The sequence below is a fragment of the Eucyclogobius newberryi genome, unplaced genomic scaffold (genome assembly GCF_026437365.1).
Source record: "Eucyclogobius newberryi isolate DKJ021-1_F unplaced genomic scaffold, fEucNew1.0.hap1 SCAF_12, whole genome shotgun sequence".
In the NCBI taxonomy this organism is placed as follows: Eukaryota; Metazoa; Chordata; class Actinopteri; order Gobiiformes; family Gobiidae; genus Eucyclogobius; species Eucyclogobius newberryi.
The window spans coordinates 10,447,087-10,467,230 of NW_027315746.1; the positions used below are offsets into that span (position 1 = coordinate 10,447,087).

The following is a 20,144-nucleotide window of genomic DNA, read 5'->3' on the forward strand; positions in this document are numbered from 1 at the left end:
ATCAGATGTTATAATGTATATCCAAGGCATTCCAAGGCCTTAAAAGTAGCTTACCACCCGAGTGGAGATTAGATAAATAAAGTTCTAGGATAATACTTAGGATAGATTACTGTAACGAATGATTAATGAATAATGATTGGAGTATAGACGTTGCTGGGAATTAAACTCACGTTGGTGGAGGCTATTGACCTTGGCAGAGTTGTAGAAACAATAGTAGTGTCAATAATGATATCAGCGTAACTACCATAATCCATCTCACCTAATAATTGTATTCCAAGTATTGAGCAATAGTTGGAATTGGGCTTTGCAGTAACAGAGCTTGCAGTGTACTTCATCCACCCTTTGTAGATTCTCCATAAATTGGAAACACACTGAGTTCTTATTTCTGATTTTGTTTATTGAAAATGTCAGAGCGCCTCGTGTGATGAGTACAATCACAGGAACCCTATCCTGCCTGAGACTCCTTTCTAGTCAATTAACAACTTCTGTTCTTTTTATTACACCGTGTTGTACTGTCTTTGAAACGTTCAGCACATCTGTGAGCAATGTGTGCAGCAGAAAGAACTGTCAGGAGATGTTTCTGTGTTCCTCGTTCAAGGCTGGAAACGGCATGAGATCCGACTCTAAGTGAAGCTGTTACTACGTGTTTCCTTCATGTTTTTTCACGCCAACTATTAATAAGCTTTATCAGCCACGTGTATTGTATTGGAGCAGAGGTTTGTGGAGCGCACCTGTCGTTTGGCTCTGGGATATGTTAGCAGACTTTGGGTATTTGGACAAGACATCTTATAGGTCAGAGTGATAAGGGCTGAAGTGAGGCCTTGTGCACACACAGCGCGCACTGGTCAACCGCAGAGGAATTTGAGGTTGCCACATGTCGGCAGAAATGTTGTATCACAAAGGAGGTTTTTCAAGAACTGGTGTTTTTATTCCTCATACAGAAGCACAAAGTTGTCGTCCAAATGATAATAAATGAAGTGATAAAATAATTGTAATTAAGTTGCTGAAAATGCCTCTTTAGTACTGCAGTTTTTCCACAGTCCACAGTTATTCAATTACAAGCGTTTTTGTAGCTAAAATACCAATTTAATCCACTCTGACCTGTAACTTGACCTCGTGGCGCCACATGGTGTCTACATTTCCTTAAATTTAAAAGCTCTTGAAAAACCAACAACAACATCCGAGTTAAGGCTCAATACTTTTAAAAACTCACTCAACATTCTGTTATTGTAATGCTTATGTTGTGCCACTCAAAAGGTTAATCACATATACAGACTTTGTTTTTTGAAGATGTTCTCCAATAAAAGTAATTAACTAGTAGTAAAATCAGTGTCTGGTGACTCCCACTATCTCAATCCGGCTGATTTCATTTGTGTATCATTTGGCCTGAGGACGCGGCGATGACTCACCGCGTTAGAATGAGATATTTATGAACTATTCGCTTCCTGTTGCGGAGTTCACTTTTATGCTCTCCCTCTTTCTCCTACTCTCTGTCTGATTTGGACGAGCCTTGTCTTCTTAATTCCTCTTAATACACGTGCTTTTGCCTGGTGAAAAAGCACCTGTGATCCTGCTCGTTCTGCCCTGGCATTGCTTCACTCCCTGCCTCTGTTTACACATGGCTAACCCTGCACACCTGACGCATTTCCTCCGTGGATGTTCTGTTTATTTAGATTGCAGTCTGGAGCGCCTGATACCGTCCAAAAGCGCCGCCATCTGCTCCTCGTTTACAGCTCTCGGGGCTCAAGCGCGGAGGTTAGTATTGGACGAGACGCTGAACATGACATCGTCAACAAAAACAAGGCCGTCGCCCCTGGATTTATCCTCAGCCAGAACACCAATTGAACCCTTAAGCAATAACCTTCGCTGTGATAATGCTATTTATCTGGACTTAGCACTGCTTTAGCAAGATTTAAACCAATTGTGCACTTTCTTAATTCCTCGCTAAAAGATTGGAAAAGGCTTGAGCAGACCCTATTTACACAAGCACTTATCGTCCCCGCAATTAAGACTATTACGAGCGTCGGCCCCGCTTTGGGCTTTGGGTAGTAGTAGTAGTAGTAGTAGTAGTAGTAGTAGTAGTAGTAGTAGTAGTAGTAGTAGTAGTAGTAGTAGTAGTAGTAGTAGTAGTAGTAGTAGTAGTAGTAGTAGTAGTGGTAGTAGTAGTAGTAGTAGGAGTAGTGGTAGTAGTAGTAGTAGTAGGAGTAGTGGCTATAGCCTTCTTGTAGGAGATACAATAATAATAGAAAGTTTGGAGCGATTGTAGAACATCAGAAATATTAGAAGCAGAAGTAGCAATAGTTTTAGTAGAAGTTCTTGTAATAGCAGTATTCGCAGCACTGAATTTGTACAAAACATTTTTTGGATATACCTTTACACTTTTACTTAGCCGATGTACATGTACGTTGCTGCTAAGTAAAAGTGTTTCACAGTTAAATGTATTTCTTGTGTCAGTTCCAAGCTTGATAAAATTCCTGCTTGTCAATGAAGGAGCATCCAAACATGGGGGAAGTGGACAGAAATTTCCATCCACTCTTAATTCGGAGCAGTTTGGTAATACTCCTCCAACACAAAACACACCGAGAGCGTCACAGGCAAACTGCTAAAGCTGTAAACGTTGCATTATGTTCCTTTGGTGCTATAGCATTGGCAATATCGAGGCTATTCCCAGTGCACAGGCCCTGCTTAAGATGGCAGACTCGCTGGTGGCAGAAGGTAAAATGTGTAAGCCCCTTTTGCTGGGGCCAAAGCATCCTTTAGTGCTCCTGGAGCTCGAGCCAGGGAGATTATCATGTCAGGAGTAATCCGACTCGGCCCACAAGCACAACTTCGAAGGAGGAGCAACAGTTGAACAGGGGGGAGGCAGACACAGGCATCACAGAGAGGCTGAGGGAGAGAGAGAGCGCGCAGTCCCCTAAACACGCTCTTCACCCTAAAACCATCAGGCATCAAGGAACACCACCTACAGAGCAAAGGGCTGTCGCTACGTGATCGAGGAAAGGGTGCAAGTTTGGACTTTTGGAGATTGCTGAAGTTGACGACCAGGAGTTTTGACATTTGTCTTGCTTTTGATGTCACTTATTTGAAAACATCAATGGATTTAAAACGCATCCTTGAGGTACGCCAAAAGGAGGAATGTCCATTTTAACATTTGCGACTCATGGGAATATGGTAAAACGACATTAGATTCATTTTTCTTTTTTCGGAGTTGAGCGAGCACACCTTCCATGTTTGCCGTGTGATGGTCGGTGCGACGACAACGCCGAGCGCCGTGGATGAAGATGGTGGACTTACAGGAGCAGCACTTGTCGCCCGTGGAGGTCAGCTGAACGACGACGCCACGCAGCTAAGTCTGGATTAGCCGGCCGAACGGTAAGGACACCACATCTTCTTTTGTTAGTTTAAGCCAAGGCAGCTTATGGAGGCAAAGGCGTCAGTCAGTTAGTTAGTTATCGAGCGAGGTGGCAGTGATGAAGAGAAGGACGCCGGTTCACGTCGCCAAGAACTTCGCCGGGAGAACTCGAGCGGCAGAAAACCCACGTCGGATTAGCTCTGTCAATAAGCGGGGGGTTCTTTTCCGAGAAGTCATGACCAGCACTGTCACGAAATGTTTGTAGAAAGAGATCGTGACCACAAAACGAAAGCATCGCTCTCGTTTTTCAGTCCAAGTTTGTTTTCTCAGACTGGAGACGTTTCCCGCCCTGTCATCTCTGCGCACGGCGGTACAGCTCATTACCAGGGCTCTCTAAAGTGCCGCCTGGGTTTTTTCACTCGAGCACCGTGTTGGACAGTTTCCCAAATGATTCAATGAATATTTAACAACACACGCATTTCAGGAGGTTTTTTTTCTCCTCACTTCTTACTCATGTATTTATTGGAGTTGCAATGGATCGGAAGATGTTCTAACTTCACAAATTAGCGAACCCAGAACGAGTACATTTTACACCACGAATATAGATCTTGCTTAGTCTGACTGTCGGTAAATAAGACTTATTTAAACTGGTGAGGCAGTCCAGTGGTTTTTTTATGCTGAATGGCAATTTTGTCCTTTAATATGCAAAAAATGTAAATGAGTGGATGGCGCGCACAGGAGGTGATGATCCCTTTCCCTAAACCCATATCATATGTAGAGATTATACAGAACTGAGCAGCGCCACGGGGGAGGCCGCGCAGAGGTTAAGCCTAAAGTCAACTCAGCTTTTCAACTTTCATAACAGCTTATAACTTTCATCACCGTTTTACATTCCCGTGAACACGCGGCTAATAGTTATGGGCATAAGCGAGGCCTTATATTGTAAAAACGTCATATTTCAAATGTCTCTACCTGCTTCTGCTTGCTCGGATGGGGCCATATTTTTTAAAGACTTGCGTTCAATTCAAGCGGTGCCAGGTGGACGTCAACCCTTTGTTCCTCCAACACAAACATGTTAACATTCATTCGGAGGCGTCGCTGCTGTAAAAGTGGGATGGGTCATTGACAGATTAACATGCAGAGGTTGTTCGTAGAAAATAAAAATGCTATTAAAGTGACAAGATGGTTTTCTGCCACTGTCTGGGATAAAAGGACGGTTTAAATCCACGGCAATCATGTATGTTGACTCACGCTTTCCACTTTTAGCAATGGGCACAGTGTCAAACGTGCTCTGTAATAGTATTTTCTCTGTAATATTATTTTCCTTGCGCCTGAATTCTAAGCCGTAAGTGTAACAGGTTTGAATGCCGTGCTAGATTCTCGGGTCTCCGGATTAATCTGCATAAATCTGTACAGGGAGATAGTAGGCTTTCTATAAAATTGAAACCTTTTTTAACTTCTCAGCTCCTTCTCCAAGATTAGATGAGACGCTAAATGGGCCGTCACGGTTGAAATGAGTAAAATATGCGTGAAAGAATTATCAGTTTTCTTTCCATTTTAGACCCAGATGCTTTTCGCTCTCAATAAGAAACAGCAGCATCGGGTCTTTTGCAGGAACAAGCTTGTTTTAATTATTCTATAGTGACAGAGCGCGGGCCAATGTAAGTGGTTGCCCAGTCAAAAATTGTCATGGCGTCTGAAGTATTACAGTTGCGTTCGAGCCATGCAAGGATTTTTCCAAAACTACCTCAGGAAATTCATTTTACTTTATGGCCGTTTGGACCACCCTGACTCCAAAACAACAGATCTATCTGATCACTTGATCCTGGAGCAGTAGTTCTACCAGGCTCATAACTTTTCAGTGGAATGTATCATGATAGACTTTATTGTGTACTCTCATTTTTACTACTGCACCATATATAACACTAATTATGGGTCACTGACTTGTAAAAAGCAGAAGTCATTATGTTAGTATTAGTGTTTATAGCATGGTGACCGCCTCTTAAAAATACTAAAAATAGGGTAATTTGGTGGATTAACTCAAGAATTCGAAGCTTTAATAACTAACTATCTAATTGAGTAGAGTTTCTGTTGCATTCCAAAGTTTAGGGCCTAGTTTGGAATTTACTCACGTTTTTTAACCCGTAAACAATTCAAATCTGTTAAATTGTAATGGCTTTTCGGGAATGTAGATAGCAATGTGTGACAATGTGTTACACAAGGAACCTTGACCTGTAAGTAACGCTTAATTATCAAATGAAACAGGAACGTAGCTGGGACTGGTTTCCTAAATTGGGACAAAGGTCTAAATGTGAAAGTGGAGCAGGTGCACAGGTTTGTTTCATTTATTGTTGTATTTTAAGAAAGAAAGATGATCTTTTTATGTATTATTCCAGTTTTTGTCTTAAGCATGGGTTTGATGTGACTATAGCTATGACAGGAAGGGCATCCAGCATGAATAATCACCACCATGCCACTAGATTTGCCCTGGTGACCCTTGACTAAAGGAAAAAGCCAACTACAGACTAAAGACATGGTTGGTTTTCATTAGCCCATTATTTATCTAACCTTTACAGTGTTGTTTAATTTGTATTTTAAGTCAAAACTTGTTTGTTACTTATTGTGCGGAAATAGCAATGGCATTATCTAGCATCATTATTGCATACTTTTGATGTTACTTTCCCCATTTGGCTGGTTCTTATTAAAATACTAATTACGGCAAACTCATCGGTATAGCAGCCTTAGCATGCCATGCCAGACTTTGTTATTGTGGTGGATTTGATGTATTTTTAAGAACAGCTTGACATTTGCTTGCAAAATAAGACTTGACAATGTAATGCAATAAGAATAAGTACATGTTAAATTGTTCCCTTGTTGTACAAAACCATTCATCTTTCGCCACCACGTGTCAATTTCAATCTTGATTATTTTGGAAGCTGTGGTTTGGCAGCCATGTTGCATTTCTGAGTGTCAAATAACATGGTAGCCAATTTTGTGGTTCACTGTTTCATATCACGCTCGATTGTTCCTTGCGCTAATTGTTTTTCTGTCATTTTTCATATATTATGGTTTTATACTTTCCCTGACTTTCCATGTTTGTTTTCATCCGTTCGGAAAGCAAAAGGCTAACGATAGCTCGCAAACTGGAGGTTAGCTTGCGCCGTTGGATTAGCACCTCCACCAACACCGCGGCCAGGTGTTAACCCACGTGACTGCAGATAAAGCCTGGAGGCATTAGCGCTAATCCTGACCTGATCTTTGGAATATGTCCCTATTACCTCCACAAGCACTTCTACGGCTGTCACCTCCCAATGTCCACTCCAACGCACCGTTCGTGACAAGAAAGGGCCATACGCTATTTTGCATGGTGAATTCGATCTGCAATCACGTTTATGCTACGCTCATGCTAATTGTTTTGAGGCGTTTGAGCTTCAATTGCTGTTTCTTAACAAATCTAAGTTAACACTTCAGTGGCGACAGTTAGCTGACAATTAGCTTTAAGCACTAAACACACTAAAGACGCTCCTCTATTTTTAACAAGTCATAAACGTAGATGTGCAAGTCAAGTTTTGAGGGTTTTTGACGGCGACAGCAATTATTCACTCAGGTCTATAATTATGTGCGGTTATAGGCTATATATAGCAGTTAGCCTCACAGCAAGAAGGTCCCGGGTTCGATTATTGGGCGACGTGGGACCACTTCGCTATTATAGGGTCGTCTCTGGGGCTGGGACACTTCTGAATATTCTTCATCTCAGTGGGACTTTCCTGGTCAAATAAAGAATAAATAGATGAAATAACATGTTAATAAATACAGTAGTGTTGATTTTCTACGTAGCTTTTGCTTCCTCCAATCACATCCAAATATGACACCAAATCTTCCGCCCCTCTAAAACAATTTTCAGGCAGATCTAACAGTAACTCGGAGCTAATATCATTCCAATCTGGCTTTTGTCAGGCTTGCCCCTCAGGCCTCCCTACTCCAACTTTTAGTGGGGGAATTGACAAGGTTTTCTGGGACTCTTTCCAACAGCCTACAGTAAGTCATTTTTCAACTCGGGTGCTCAGGTATTTTGCGGGGTGTGTCCTCATAGTAGCATCCATAATTGGGAGGAGCCAACACACCTTTTAATGCACTATAGGTAGACATGATGTTTAATAGTAGCGAGTAGCTGGATGTGCAGACACTCAGAGCTCACGTGCCTTAGCCTGGATTATCTACAGTTATGTGATGGTGCGGTCGGGATCTCGTCCTCGCTCTGGAAGTGAAGCGGCTTTCTGGACAACAATGGAAAGGTTAGACTGCAAACGCACCACGCTAGAAGCTAAATTGTGCAACGCCGCTTTGGTGTGTTTATAGTTGTGTGAGTCACGGGCGGCCGAGTCTGCAAAGCCAACGTATGGGAAAGAATGTGGCTATAGACGTAAAAAGTGGAAGATGCGCATTTTTTTTCTTCTTCTTCTTCTTCGCACAATAAAGCTCTTGATTCAAAGTGGCTGCTATCTTCCGCCGCGGCTGCAATTATGTCGGACCAGTCAAGCTCCGAGCGATCCGACAAGAAAGCTACACGCTGTCTGGACACTTCATTCATAAGGGGTCCGACCACAAACGCCTCTCAGATGTCTCCGGTTTGTCTGATATCGGGCGGTCCAGTTATCTCCATGCCATGCCATCGCGGTGACACATGGGGGCCCCGGCGCGCTACAACCCGCTGACCTAATTCTCCATCATAAAAACATCGAACCGGATCTTGTTTTAGAGCATAATGCGATCTTTGAAAGCGCGAGGATGCAAGGGAAAGCTCCAAGCGCGACGTCTTAAGGGATCGCTTTGACAGACGCACACATTGTGGGCTCTGGGTCTGAAACACGCAAACAATCTTGAGGGGAACGTTTTCAATCACTGCAGCGGCCCAGGTCGACGCTTGACTGACACACAATACATACGGGGGTGTCTCGTCCGTCTTCCCGGGACGTGCGTTCTGTCCGGAGTTGAATGGGTGATCTTGTTGGCTCTTTGCTCAGGGCCTCCGCGGCGTGTCGGGAGCGTGCACGGGCACATCAGCCGGGGACGGGGAGACGAGCTGCAGCTGCCGGAGTGTTCTTTGAGAATCATCTGTACTTTTATGTGTGTGTTTGTTGATGGTTTTTCCTCCTGCGCTCGGCTCCTGGGGGACTCGGAAGCATTTGTTCGTTCGGGTCTCCTGTCTTTCCGCTGCGCTCCTAAGAAAAACACAGGTGCCCCCTTCTTTCTCCCACGCTGCAGAGAAGACCAAATAGGATATGTCCAGAATTCAGAATAATAATGTTTTTGATTTAACTTATAGAGTAAGTATAAAGAAGTGGTACAAAAAAAAAAAATTAAGAGTAAAAAAGTATTTATGGAAACTACTACTCAAGTTATAATTTGAATTTAAGGCAGTTGGAAGGACAAAACATTAAATGCACAAAATCTGGCCTTTTCATAGACCATAAAAATGAGAGAAATAAATTCTGAAGAACCAGTGACCAGGCTAATGCCAGATTGATATGTAAAACTCTGAACTGAGTTCTGGAAGATTGATTCAAGATGAATTCTTGTGAGTTTCAAAACTCAGACTTTATGACAATCCAGCTGGAGCACGAGGTTCAGAACTGTGCAATAATCACAAATGCTCCAATCATTTTGTACTGTCAACATAAAGCTTTTGTCAATCTAAATGAATTTAAATGTCTTAAATGATTCAGAACTCAAGTCAATTGAACCCATGTCGATTTATTTATTTATTATTCAAGTATTAAATCAGTTTCACACACACACAGTGAAGATGATGTGGTTATGTTCTGTTTTCACTGTCCTTGTCCCAGTTTATACAGAAGTCATATTGATCCATCATGTGTGCTTCTTCTGCCTTTGTGACCCTGTTTCCAATAGTTTCCCTCAAACTCAATAACTTCTTTATTGTAGTTGACAAAAGTATGAATAGAGAAAAATGTATTCACCCCAGTTTGTACAAAAGTGCAGAAGTACAGCAGAGAATACACACGTCATTCACAAATCCAGCACATTTACACAATCTAAACTTCTCACATTAAAGGTGAACTATTATGTCACTTCTGTGGTGGAAGGTCCATGCGCCTCCTGCTTGTCTCCATGGAGAATGCTGTCCATGCGCCTCCTCCTTGTCTCCATGGAGAATGCTGTCCATGCGCCTCCTCCTTGTCTCCATGGAGAATGCTGTCCATGCGCCTCCTCCTTGTCTCCATGGAGAATGCTGTCCATGCGCCTCCTCCTTGTCTCCATGGAGAATGCTGTCCATGCGCCTCCTCCTTGTCTCCATGGAGAATGCTGTCCATGCGCCTCCTCCTTGTCTCCATGGAGAATGCTGTCCATGCGCCTCCTCCTTGTCTCCATGGAGAATGCTGTCCATGCGCCTCCTCCTTGTCTCCATGGAGAATGCTGTCCATGCGCCTCCTCCTTGTCTCCATGGAGAATGCTGTCCATGCGCCTCCTCCTTGTCTCCATGGAGAATGCTGTCCATGCGCCTCCTGCTTTTCTCCATGGAGAATGCTGTCCATGCGCCTCCTCCTTGTCTCCATGGAGAATGCTGTCCATGCGCCTCCTCCTTGTCTCCATGGAGAATGCTGTCCATGCGCCTCCTCCTTGTCTCCATGGAGAATGCTGTCCATGCGCCTCCTCCTTGTCTCCATGGAGAATGCTGTCCATGCGCCTCCTGCTTGTCTCCATGGAGAATGCTGTCCATGCGCCTCCTGCTTGTCTCCATGGAGAATGCTGTCCATGCGCCTCCTGCTTGTCTCCATGGAGAATGCTGTCCATGCGCCTCCTGCTTGTCTCCATGGAGAATGCTGTCCATGCGCCTCCTGCTTGTCTCCATGGAGAATGCTGTCCATGCGCCTCCTGCTTTTCTCCATGGAGAATGCTGTCCATGCGCCTCCTGCTTGTCTCCATGGAGAATGCTGTCCATGCGCCTCCTGCTTGTCTCCATGGAGAATGCTGTCCATGCGCCTCCTGCTTGTCTCCATGGAGAATGCTGTCCATGCGCCTCCTCCTTGTCTCCATGGAGAATGCGTTGCTTGCTTCACAGTTTGACATGTGTTTCGCTCCATGGAGAAAAGCAGGTGGCACCACGAGGCTCAAGTCACTGGTCAGATCTGTGGAGAGGTGACTCCGCTCACAGTGAAAATACAAAATCAAAACGCTTTCCAAGGTTTTCTGGAGGAATCAAAACATCTGCGTTCCAGGAAAAGCAATAACCTGTCCCCGGGTGGCGGACCCTCCAGCAGGAAGGTTTCACCGTTTCCCTTTAAGATTCAGAATTTAAGACTTCTATGATTTAGTTTTGTTCCGCTGTGGTCTGCGGCTCTACATCTGCCGTCAAAGTGCCCGTTGCACAACCTCAACACACGATTCAGACAAAAACATTGATTTAATTTACGTTTCGACCCAGAACACAGAACGCACATCCTTTTCTTGTTTCCTTAAAACACCAAACAGACCAGTAGCACGTTGACGAGAGCTCTTGTTTTTAAATACATTCATTCATTTATTTTCTACCGCTTGTTCCTGTCCGGGGGTCTCGTGTGACAGGAGCCTATCCCAGTGACTTTGGGCCTTAGGCGGGGCACACTCTGCACAGGGGCCGGCTCGTCACAGCGTCAACACAGGGTCGTTTTAAATGTGAAATGAAAATAAAGTGGATTGAACTGATTTGAAAAGCATCTTTCGCAGAGGGAATCGTGTTATCTGACCCGTTCTAATAATAACTTTAGCATGTCGTGTTGTCGGCTCACGTCCAGTCGAGCCTCGCTATGTTTTCTGATTAATTAAGTTGTGTTTGGGAGTTTGTTACGTCGTGTCGGACTCAATGGAAACAAGATTAGCCGTAAATCAAAGCGATGCTGAAACAGAGCGAAATGTTTGCATATTTGGAAGTCTGGTTTTGGTTGGACTATCATAAACAGAGAGCGGCTGACCTCACTGCAGGATACCGAGCGTCTGCTGCCACCATTTATATTACAAGACATGTCAAAGCAGCTGTCGGCACTTTTATTGGCGTGAAACAGATGCGATTCAGAATAGAACGATTATAATTATCGACGAGCCTTTTGTAAACGTGAGTCGGGCTTTTGAGAAAGGAGAGAAGTTTGGGAAAGAGCGGCACAAAGATAACAGGCTCCTGACAGTGATGGATCTTGTATGTTCCTCTGGAGGGGTCCCAGCCCAATCTATTAATTGAAGAAGAAAGCGGTTACCTCATTTTCAAACAAACATCAGGAGAAGTCGAGTTAACTTTCCCCGCGCCGAGGTCACGCCCTCAAAGACAGGTAATTATAAGAAGAGAAGACTAATTGCTTTCACTTCGGCTCCTCGTAATTATTACTGAGGCGTTCAGAGGCCTCAAAGGAGCAAATGTGTTTATGCAAAGAGCAGTTAGAGGCTGGTTTTTTCAATTCATGATGTAGATTTTGTAGATTTGTAGATTACATACGTATTGTCTTACGTAATAAAGAAAACAATGTTACACTTATAATGTAAAGTTCAATAATCTGATTAAATGCTTTTAGTTACAGACTCTGGTGGATTGTTACTTAAGTAAAATTACAGATACAACAGGATCAAATAAATAAGTATAAGTATTCAAGTACATGTTTAATAATGTGCTTTTAGATCAAAACTCAAAACTTATTCAAGGGTCAAATGTGGTGTTCTTGATAAAGAATTGTGCTGAACAGATGCGACAGAATCAATAACTTCATTTTCCTGGTCAGTTTTATTTATATTTATAGATTGTTAAAATAGAATAGATAGATGTTGAAAATGTTGAATTCAAAACCTTCAGTCAAGATGTCATCATAAAGATGCTTAAAAACACAAGGGGAAATACTAAATGCAGTGGTGTAGAAAGTACAGACACTGCTCTCAAATGTAGAGAAGTAAAAGTATCCAATACAAAATATACTCAAGTAAAGTACAGATACCTTCTACTTTACGTACAGCACGTACTTTTGTACACCGTTACTTTCAAACACTTATAAGAGTTATTTCCGGGGAACATTAACTTGTCTTGCTTGTGTTTTTATTGCAATTGTGTAAATTATCAAGTATATGAAACATTTACAGTGACTTTTAAGTGTTTTTCTGCACTTTCGAATGGGCCTTTACCTTTAGTCCTTTGTAGTGCTTTCCAGATACTTTAAAGTCACTTTCATGCATTATTCTCGCACGGTACTGAGGAAATCAATAGTTCAACCAAATCAACTGAAATTCATGCAGAAGAAGAGCTTTTGATTGAAAACATACATGTTAAAGATGTATATTTGATCTTTATGTTACAAAATAAATGGTTAAAAAGGTGTCCAGGCCTAACCTGTGACTATAGCTTCACTGAACCTGTGCACAAGTTTGATCCTGTTGCTTTATTGCATTACATTCCTTCAGATACTGGCCCACGCAGGGACAATGAACCTCACCTTATATAATGCACCTTATCTTCAAATAGGTCCGGGGTAATCTCATATTAGCACACGCCACATTCTGCCACCTCTCTGCCCCATAAAGTCTCCAACAACTGTGTAAAACCATCATCCAACACTTATCTCCTGTATAAGGACTCATTTATAATTGAGTATTGACACGGGACACGTAAAGCAACTTCCACAGCAGCAGATCAAGAGTGCGAGGCTGGTGTCGGACCAAGAAAAACAGAATTAGTCATTGAGTCAAGAGCGCTGCGGCGTCATCCTTCAACCGAGATGATTCAAGCGCCACTGACTCATTCTGTGCCGCTCGTTTTTGTGTAAAATGAGGTTGCGAGCTGAAATGTTTGACTGCTAAATGAGTACCAGTGGAGAAGTTTATTGTGCAGGAGAGGGTCCGGGTGTCAGCGCTGTGTGAGACGGTGAGTGATGGGTGGAGGGAGGCACCCATGCCACTGGTCTGGCGTGTTTGGATAAGTGCGGCCCTCGTGTGCAGCGACTCCCGTGTTTTCGTTGCGCCGTAACCAAAACAGATAAGGTTATGTTGTTGTAATTATATATCGGAAATGTATACATCATAATCTATTTCCAGCGGTGCCGTAACTGAGCTAAACGGTGCAATTAAAGGTGCGTTATGTAACTTTCATGGTGTTCGGTGTTTGTTTCCATGGCATTAGATTTTTTCTGTCTGGCATTTAAACAAAACAAATATATTGTTTTAAGGCACAAAAAGTGTTGCAATGCACAATTCAAGAACAGTAAAGTGATTAGAAACATGAAATGACAAATCAAGATGAATAAAATAGGCCACAAAACAGATATGTAAAATAAGTAACTATGGTTATTATTGTGTAAAGTGCAGCATAAGTTCAGGATAAATAGTCCTTATGGTAAAGTGACCTCAGTGAATTGTACCAGAGATGATTATATTACAGTATTGTTTAATGCCATATTGTGGAACATACAAGCTAATTACATCATCTGCATGGAGACAAGCAGATGGATACATAGTGCATCTTTAAGCTCTTAAAACCATTCTGACAGGAACAAATATTAGATTATTTCATTTCAGTTGTAAAATGAGTTTGATTCCAAGCCGGGGTTGAGCAGAAACAGTAGTAATGTATTCAATATTTTTAGTAATAGTTGCAGAGGTAGTAGAAGTGAAAGTAAAAGCAGTTGTTGTTGTTATTGTTGTTGTTGTTGTTGTTGTTGTTGTAGTATCAGTGAGGAGACGCTACATTCAGATGATGTAGTTGATTCAGTGGATGTCACAATGGACTTAACAGGACAAATGAAGGTTAAATCAAACTGAAATAAAACCGTGGCATCAGAAGTAGTTGATTAGTAAGAAAGAAAGTAAAACTGTACAATTGATTGCAGTTGAATAGAGATAAGTCACCAATGATCAGCTTCATCCTCTGTCAGTAAAAACATGTGGTTTGGAGACCCTGGAGGAAGAAATGTGACTATTTTTTTCGTATTAAATGTTGTGTTCCTTGTTTATGTTCAGAAATCTAACAATGAAAACCATTTTTATTTGTTTAAATACGACAAAATAAGATTGAATTGAAAACAGTTTTTTATCCACTTGAGGATTTATTTTTCTTTCTTTTTATTCATCATATCACCAAGTTTTGCGATATCTAGTCATAACATTGTAGTAGTATTCATTTGCAGTAGTTGCAAAAGTAGATCTTCATCAAACATTTGTCTTATTTGGGGCTTTTCTCAGAAGATGTCCTCACTTCTGTGGATGTACTGGGACCCGAGCCCGGATTGAGTTTATATCTCGTTTGTGTTTAATGTTGCAGACCACATCCTGGGCCGGCTGCAGCGCTGCGCCTGTTACGCTCCTGACTCTAAACACCGGTCCATATGAGCAGCTCTGCAGAAGCGCTCGGGTCCAGTCTGGATTTGCCGTTAGGCCGCTGCAGCATTCCGTTTCCTGCTCTGGGGGAAGGCTTGACTCCGGTGACATGACACCACAAATACAAAGTCGCACTCTTGTAAAAGCTTCCCCAAAAAAAGAATCCATGCGTGACAACAGTGAAAGCAGAAAATATAAGATCCAGATCCAAAGTGAGGTCTGTGGTGGCCATGGCGTAGTTTATGACATAGAGGGATGTAAAAAAGATCATGAAGGACGTCGTACTTTGAAACTTTGAAACGTGGATCGAGCTGACACCAAATACTGCGGGTGAAAGGTACAATAGACTTCTTGTTTCGTGGCTCCAGTTTGTGCTAAAAGTATCGTTTGCAGTTCTAAATTCACTTTATCTATGACAACAAGCGTCACGGTAATTACTATATCAACTTATCGTTCAATGAATTATAGATAGAATGATATTTAGAGCGATAGTTTGTTTTAGAGTTTAGTATTTATCGTGACAAGGTTTTCTTTGTGGGGAATATTTTGTTATTTTCTTTGTATTATGACAAGATTTGAGCTGTAGCTGGTTGAAAAAGTGAATTCCAGGATATTATAAACACATAGACACAAACTGCACATATACATGCAAAAAGTGTTTAATCGTAGATATGGAAGATATTGTTTACTGGGATTATTCCGATTCAGAGTTACGATGTGGCATAAAGTCGTCTCAAAGTGATTGTTTATTGCTATATTTTGTGAATGTGTTATCGTGTCAAGCATCAGATGGTAATTAAAGATAAAGAATATAGAGTAATCTCTGTAAAAATGACCTGATCCAGCCATGATTCTTCAGTCCGGCCTCACAAACCGTGCTCATTACACACAAAATCACCAAGAAACGCCTGACGATCTCTTGTACGATCTTTGTAGCGTGTTTGCCGAGCGCGAAATGCCTGCCACATCTCCGCCATTCTGTCCCGGGACGACTGAATCCTCACGAGCAGCTCACCAACTCTTCTGAGTCCAGAGTTGTTTCAGCTGCTCAGTTCGACTTCTGCTTCTCTCGATATTCTCACCTGCGCCGCGGCCCGGCTCTTGCGCAATGCCCCCCGCACGATCCGTGTCCCGGAGCAGGTCGGCAGGGGCGGCAGGGGTCGCGGCCCCGGCTCGGTTCGGGTTTGTTTTCCTCTGGCGTCGGCACAGGCCTGAACTTAAACACACAGCGCATTCTCAGGTGTCAGCCAGGGATGTCGAGCGCACATCGGGAACCCACTTAAGAGTGAAAATGAGCTGACAGACACTATCACCGAGAGTAAACGTCTGTAAAATAAAGGCGGTTTTGCGGACGGCTGGAGGATTAGACGAGGGTCACGCAGGAGTGATAACTGTTACTCTGATGTGACGGGGCAGGCGCGGCGCACTGAAGCGTTTCAACATGTCGTCACTTACACCTTTCGCTTCGTACGCTCAGAAGTTTTCTTAACCTCACATCCTCTTCTGCACTTCCTCAGATCTCCAGGCCACGACGTGCTGAGTTGTGATCACAGTTCTGCCCTTCACCTCGGAAAACTATGCCATATCAGCTGCAAAATCTTGCTCGAAACTTTTCTAATCCAGAGAGCACGTTGCACTGCACTACAGAGTTATCGGATTTTACTGGCAGCATTTTATCTTAAGATACCCTGAATAACCTTGTGGGTAAAAACTGAAATAGATGCTGACAGTCCCTCCCCTTTTTCGCAATAATATTCTGCAGAAAGTGAAAGAATCCTGAATAGTTATAATCTGCAGGACGTTCTTCACGGTTTGCAAAGACATCTGCTTCCCGTCACATGCACGTCTTTCCCCGGGACATCTATCGTCTATTATTTGCCGGGATAAGCACATTGAGCTGTTGTTGATGAAGACTCATGATCGTCACTTTGTCTAATGTGTGGCTTTGTGTTTTCTGTGCAGAGTTTCAATGCTCCTCCACGCTCTAAGATGAAGTTATGGAAAGGTGCTACTCTTGCCTTCATGCTCTGTGGCGCTGCCTTATCCGCTGTGCTCCTTAGAAACATGGCCGCTCTCGGACAGACCCGACCCAACAGGAAATATCCTCAAACTCCTCCGGCGGGTCACTCCAAATCTACGTCGCGAACTCTTTCGAACTCTTCCACGTCGAGCGCCAAGTCCAAAGCGGAGCCGGCGGCGATGGGTGGTCCGCGCAGGAGGAGCCGCTCGGCCGACGACGTGAGCTCACTTCTCTCTGAGTGTAAGATCAACTTTTCCTTCTTCTCTCTCTGTTTTAAGATAAGGTGAGACGTGAAGTGTGTCCGGGATTCAATTACCACCTCATTTGTCAACTGTAATGGCCGGGCATTGAAAGAGGAGAGGCACTCGCGCAGAATATTTTTAGAAATGATTAGACGGTGTTAAATGTTGTTACTCTGCCTAATAACTTTGCACTACTACATAATTAACAGAGTGCGAGCAATTGTTAGGCTTAATTTCAGTTGCTGCAGAGTTGTTTAAAGGACATTAAGTAGCCGTAGTAGACGTGCCCTGTCTGCCTCTGATAGGCACAAATGTTACGAGGCTCGAAGAATCCAATTACTGCTGACTTTACTGTGTCCAAACCCAATTAGGACAAATGAAGTGAAGTGTTCACCTTGTCTGCTGAGGATTAACGCCACCTCTGCTTTTAGATACACGACTTTATAGCTGTTTGTTTATGTTCATGAAACTTGGATAGTTACCTTTTGCATACAGAGACTAGCCCAGTGGCATTGCACAACAGTGATGCAGTAATAAAAGTGATGAAGTGTCTTCTCTTGTGCTGACGGACATAACGACAACAGATACACTGGAATCGTGTGTTTAGACAGATGCTCCAGCGGCACAGACTGCATCACTCAGCAGTTGTTGTTGAGATCGTAGTATTTGACGCCGTCGCTCGTCACTGACCTGTTGTCTTGTTCCTCTGTCAGTCACGCTGATGTTCCAGAGCTTCACGGAGAGTGAGCTGCAGCACGTGGTGGGGGCGCTGCTGGACAGGAAGAGGCGGCGGAGTCGACTGGACCAGAGCCGGAGGACTAAGAGGGCGCGAAGGCCCAAACCCTGCTCTGTCAGAGAGCTCAAACTAACAGTGAGCGAACTGGGCCTGGGCTACGAGAGCAACGAGACCATGCTGCTGCGCTACTGCAGCGGGAAGTGCACGGGCCACCGGAGCAACTACGACATCACCATGGAGCACATGATGCGGACTGGCTTCAAGAAGAAGGGCCGCAAGGACAAGGTGAGCAACGGGCCCTGCTGCCGGCCCACCGCCTTTGAAGAAGACTTTTCCTTTTTGGACGATAACTACAAATACCGCACGATACAGAACTTATCGGCGAAAAACTGTGGTTGCGTATGACCCGAACGACTGACTCATCTCTCCTCATGCTGCTCGGCCTCCCAACATGGATCTGTTATGGTTACTGTGGAGTATAAGCTCAATGGAAATATTTAAAGCCGTCCCGCGGTCGCGCTCCGGACACTGAACGTCGGGACCGTCGGTGGACAGGGGACTAAATGATTTCGCCGTACAAGGATTTCTATAAAGACGACAGGAACGGCAGCACACGCCCCGAACGAGCTTTTATTTGTATCTGTAGTTACACTGAGCAAAGCGGTGAAACACTCCTGCAGCAACACAATGCCAGAGATACTGCGGTCCAGTGCTTCATGCCAAGACAGAGTCCTCCTTCTCTTTCATACCGACGGTGAAGCAGGTTGGATGGACTCAAAGGGGCTGTGTGCAGGGTCGGGGTGAATAATGCGAGGCTGGAGTTTGCTATTCCATTTACATTCTTTCAACAAGCCCTTAACACACCCGCTCGCCGCAGAGCCGCAGAGGATTCAGGCTTTCATTCATACAAAATGCATCCAAAATAAAATCCTCATCTTTCAAACTCCCGACAGTGACTGGCAATAGTCCAGGATATTTCCCACCTCGATGCAGCTGCGAGCGGCTGCAGCTGCCAGTGTCCCTTATCCAAATACTATTACGACTACACGAATACTGCACACAGCCCGTTTGACAAGTCCAACTGTGCAGATGTGTTTAGTGTGCGTTTGGTTTCCTGCTTGGCTCTGACAGTGTTATCACTCAGGTAAAGTGTTACTAATAATGCAACGTCATCCCTTTTGTTCCCTGATCTGGAGGTTTGGAGCTTCTTCTGTCGCGTGTTCGCTCCGAAAGAATGAAATGTTGACTTTAAAGGTGCATTATGTAACACTTTAATGGAGACTCTTCACAGTATGACGTTACACCCAGCTATCGTGCATTTATTCAGCTACTTGTGACACCCGCTTGTCTCCATGGAGATGGATATGTGTTAAGCCACGCTGTGTAATATTCCAGGCAAAAAGCAATGACTTTTCTACGGAGACAAGTCGGTGCCGGACCCGAAATTTGAATAATGTACCTTTAATTAAATATGTTTGTCATCGTTTCCCATGTATTTATGCTCGTCCATCCAAATATTTTGAAGGTTAATCTGCTTATAATGTAACATCACATATTTAAATGGGAAAAGATGAAATCATACATGTATTTAAAGTCAACATTTGATTTTTTGCGTGTGTTTTTTGGATTGCTGATTGACAGGGCCCGCTTAAAAGCTCATTATCACTTCTGTAACATCCCCTTCCATCTGTTCTCCATATAGCTTTTTTATTCTCGTCCCAAATGGTCCCGCACTATTACTATCCGCCGTGGATTTGCCAAAACACACGTGATTCCCGACGCGTCCGTGCACCGCTCCTGTGAAGTCAGTCTGGAGGTGATTAGTCAAGTTTACATTCAGCGGCGTTAGGTAATACCGAGTGTGAAGAAGAGGAATGGGTCGAGTGAGCGATACTGACAGAAAACAAACTGTAAAACTGGGCTTTTTTGTATAATAAGATGCGTTCATCGGGTTTCATTACAACGTTCTGCAGAGGCTAAAGCGATTGGGATCATAATGTCATCGATCGAATCCACCATCAACCAAAGAGCGTCAGCATTAACCCGCACGATAGTCTCAGTTTGTATCAACACTAACTTCAATTGTAGCTTAAAATCTAATTGTGTTCAATTTTGGGAAAACTGGGAATTTCATAGACAAGGCAAGTTTATTTGCAGAGCACATTTCACACACAAGGCAATTCAAAGTGCTTCACACAACAGGAAAACATGCATTAAAATCACAAAGAAATGACAGAAACAGAAATACAATAAAATTAACTAAATAAAAAATAAAAAACACCTAGCGAAATCCAAATGTATCGGACCACATTGGCAGGTATTCCAGACACTCCTTCCCATATTTATTTGACATTGCAGCAAGACAGGCGTCTCCGGGATGGACACATCACTTTTAGATTGATTTCTTCCCATATCTGCTCGCTTTCTGCACACTGCACACATCTGTGC

The 20,144-nt window shown here is 43.4% G+C and overlaps 2 protein-coding genes across 3 annotated transcripts in view; both read left to right on the plus strand.

Annotated features, from left to right (window-relative positions):
• The window catches only part of ccl25a (chemokine (C-C motif) ligand 25a), a 248,417-nt gene that overhangs the window by 164,933 nt on the left and 63,340 nt on the right, over positions 1-20,144 (plus strand). The gene's annotated exons all lie outside the window — the stretch shown is intronic.
• LOC140356042 (uncharacterized) lies at positions 2,855-18,905 on the plus strand. 2 transcript variants are annotated; one of them, XM_072440733.1, is made up of 3 exons: positions 2,855-3,372; positions 16,661-16,958; positions 17,674-18,775. In XM_072440733.1, exons 2-3 carry the CDS (start codon positions 16,688-16,690, stop codon positions 18,099-18,101), a joined length of 699 nt encoding a protein of 232 aa, XP_072296834.1. In that variant the 5' UTR covers positions 2,855-3,372; positions 16,661-16,687; the 3' UTR covers positions 18,102-18,775. The 2 variants fall into 2 exon arrangements, with proteins under 2 accessions (XP_072296834.1, XP_072296835.1); XM_072440734.1 differs by lacking the exon at positions 2,855-3,372 and adding an exon at positions 7,557-7,647 and having other exon boundaries at positions 17,674-18,905.

Coding starts and splice junctions, on each gene's coding strand:
- LOC140356042 (XM_072440733.1), top strand. CDS start 16,688: ATGAAGTTATGGAAAGGTGCTACTCTTGCCTTCATGCTCTGTGGCGCT. Junction 16,959..17,673: donor GAGCTCACTTCTCTCTGAGT/GTAAGATCAACT, acceptor TTCCTCTGTCAG/TCACGCTGATGTTCCAGAGC.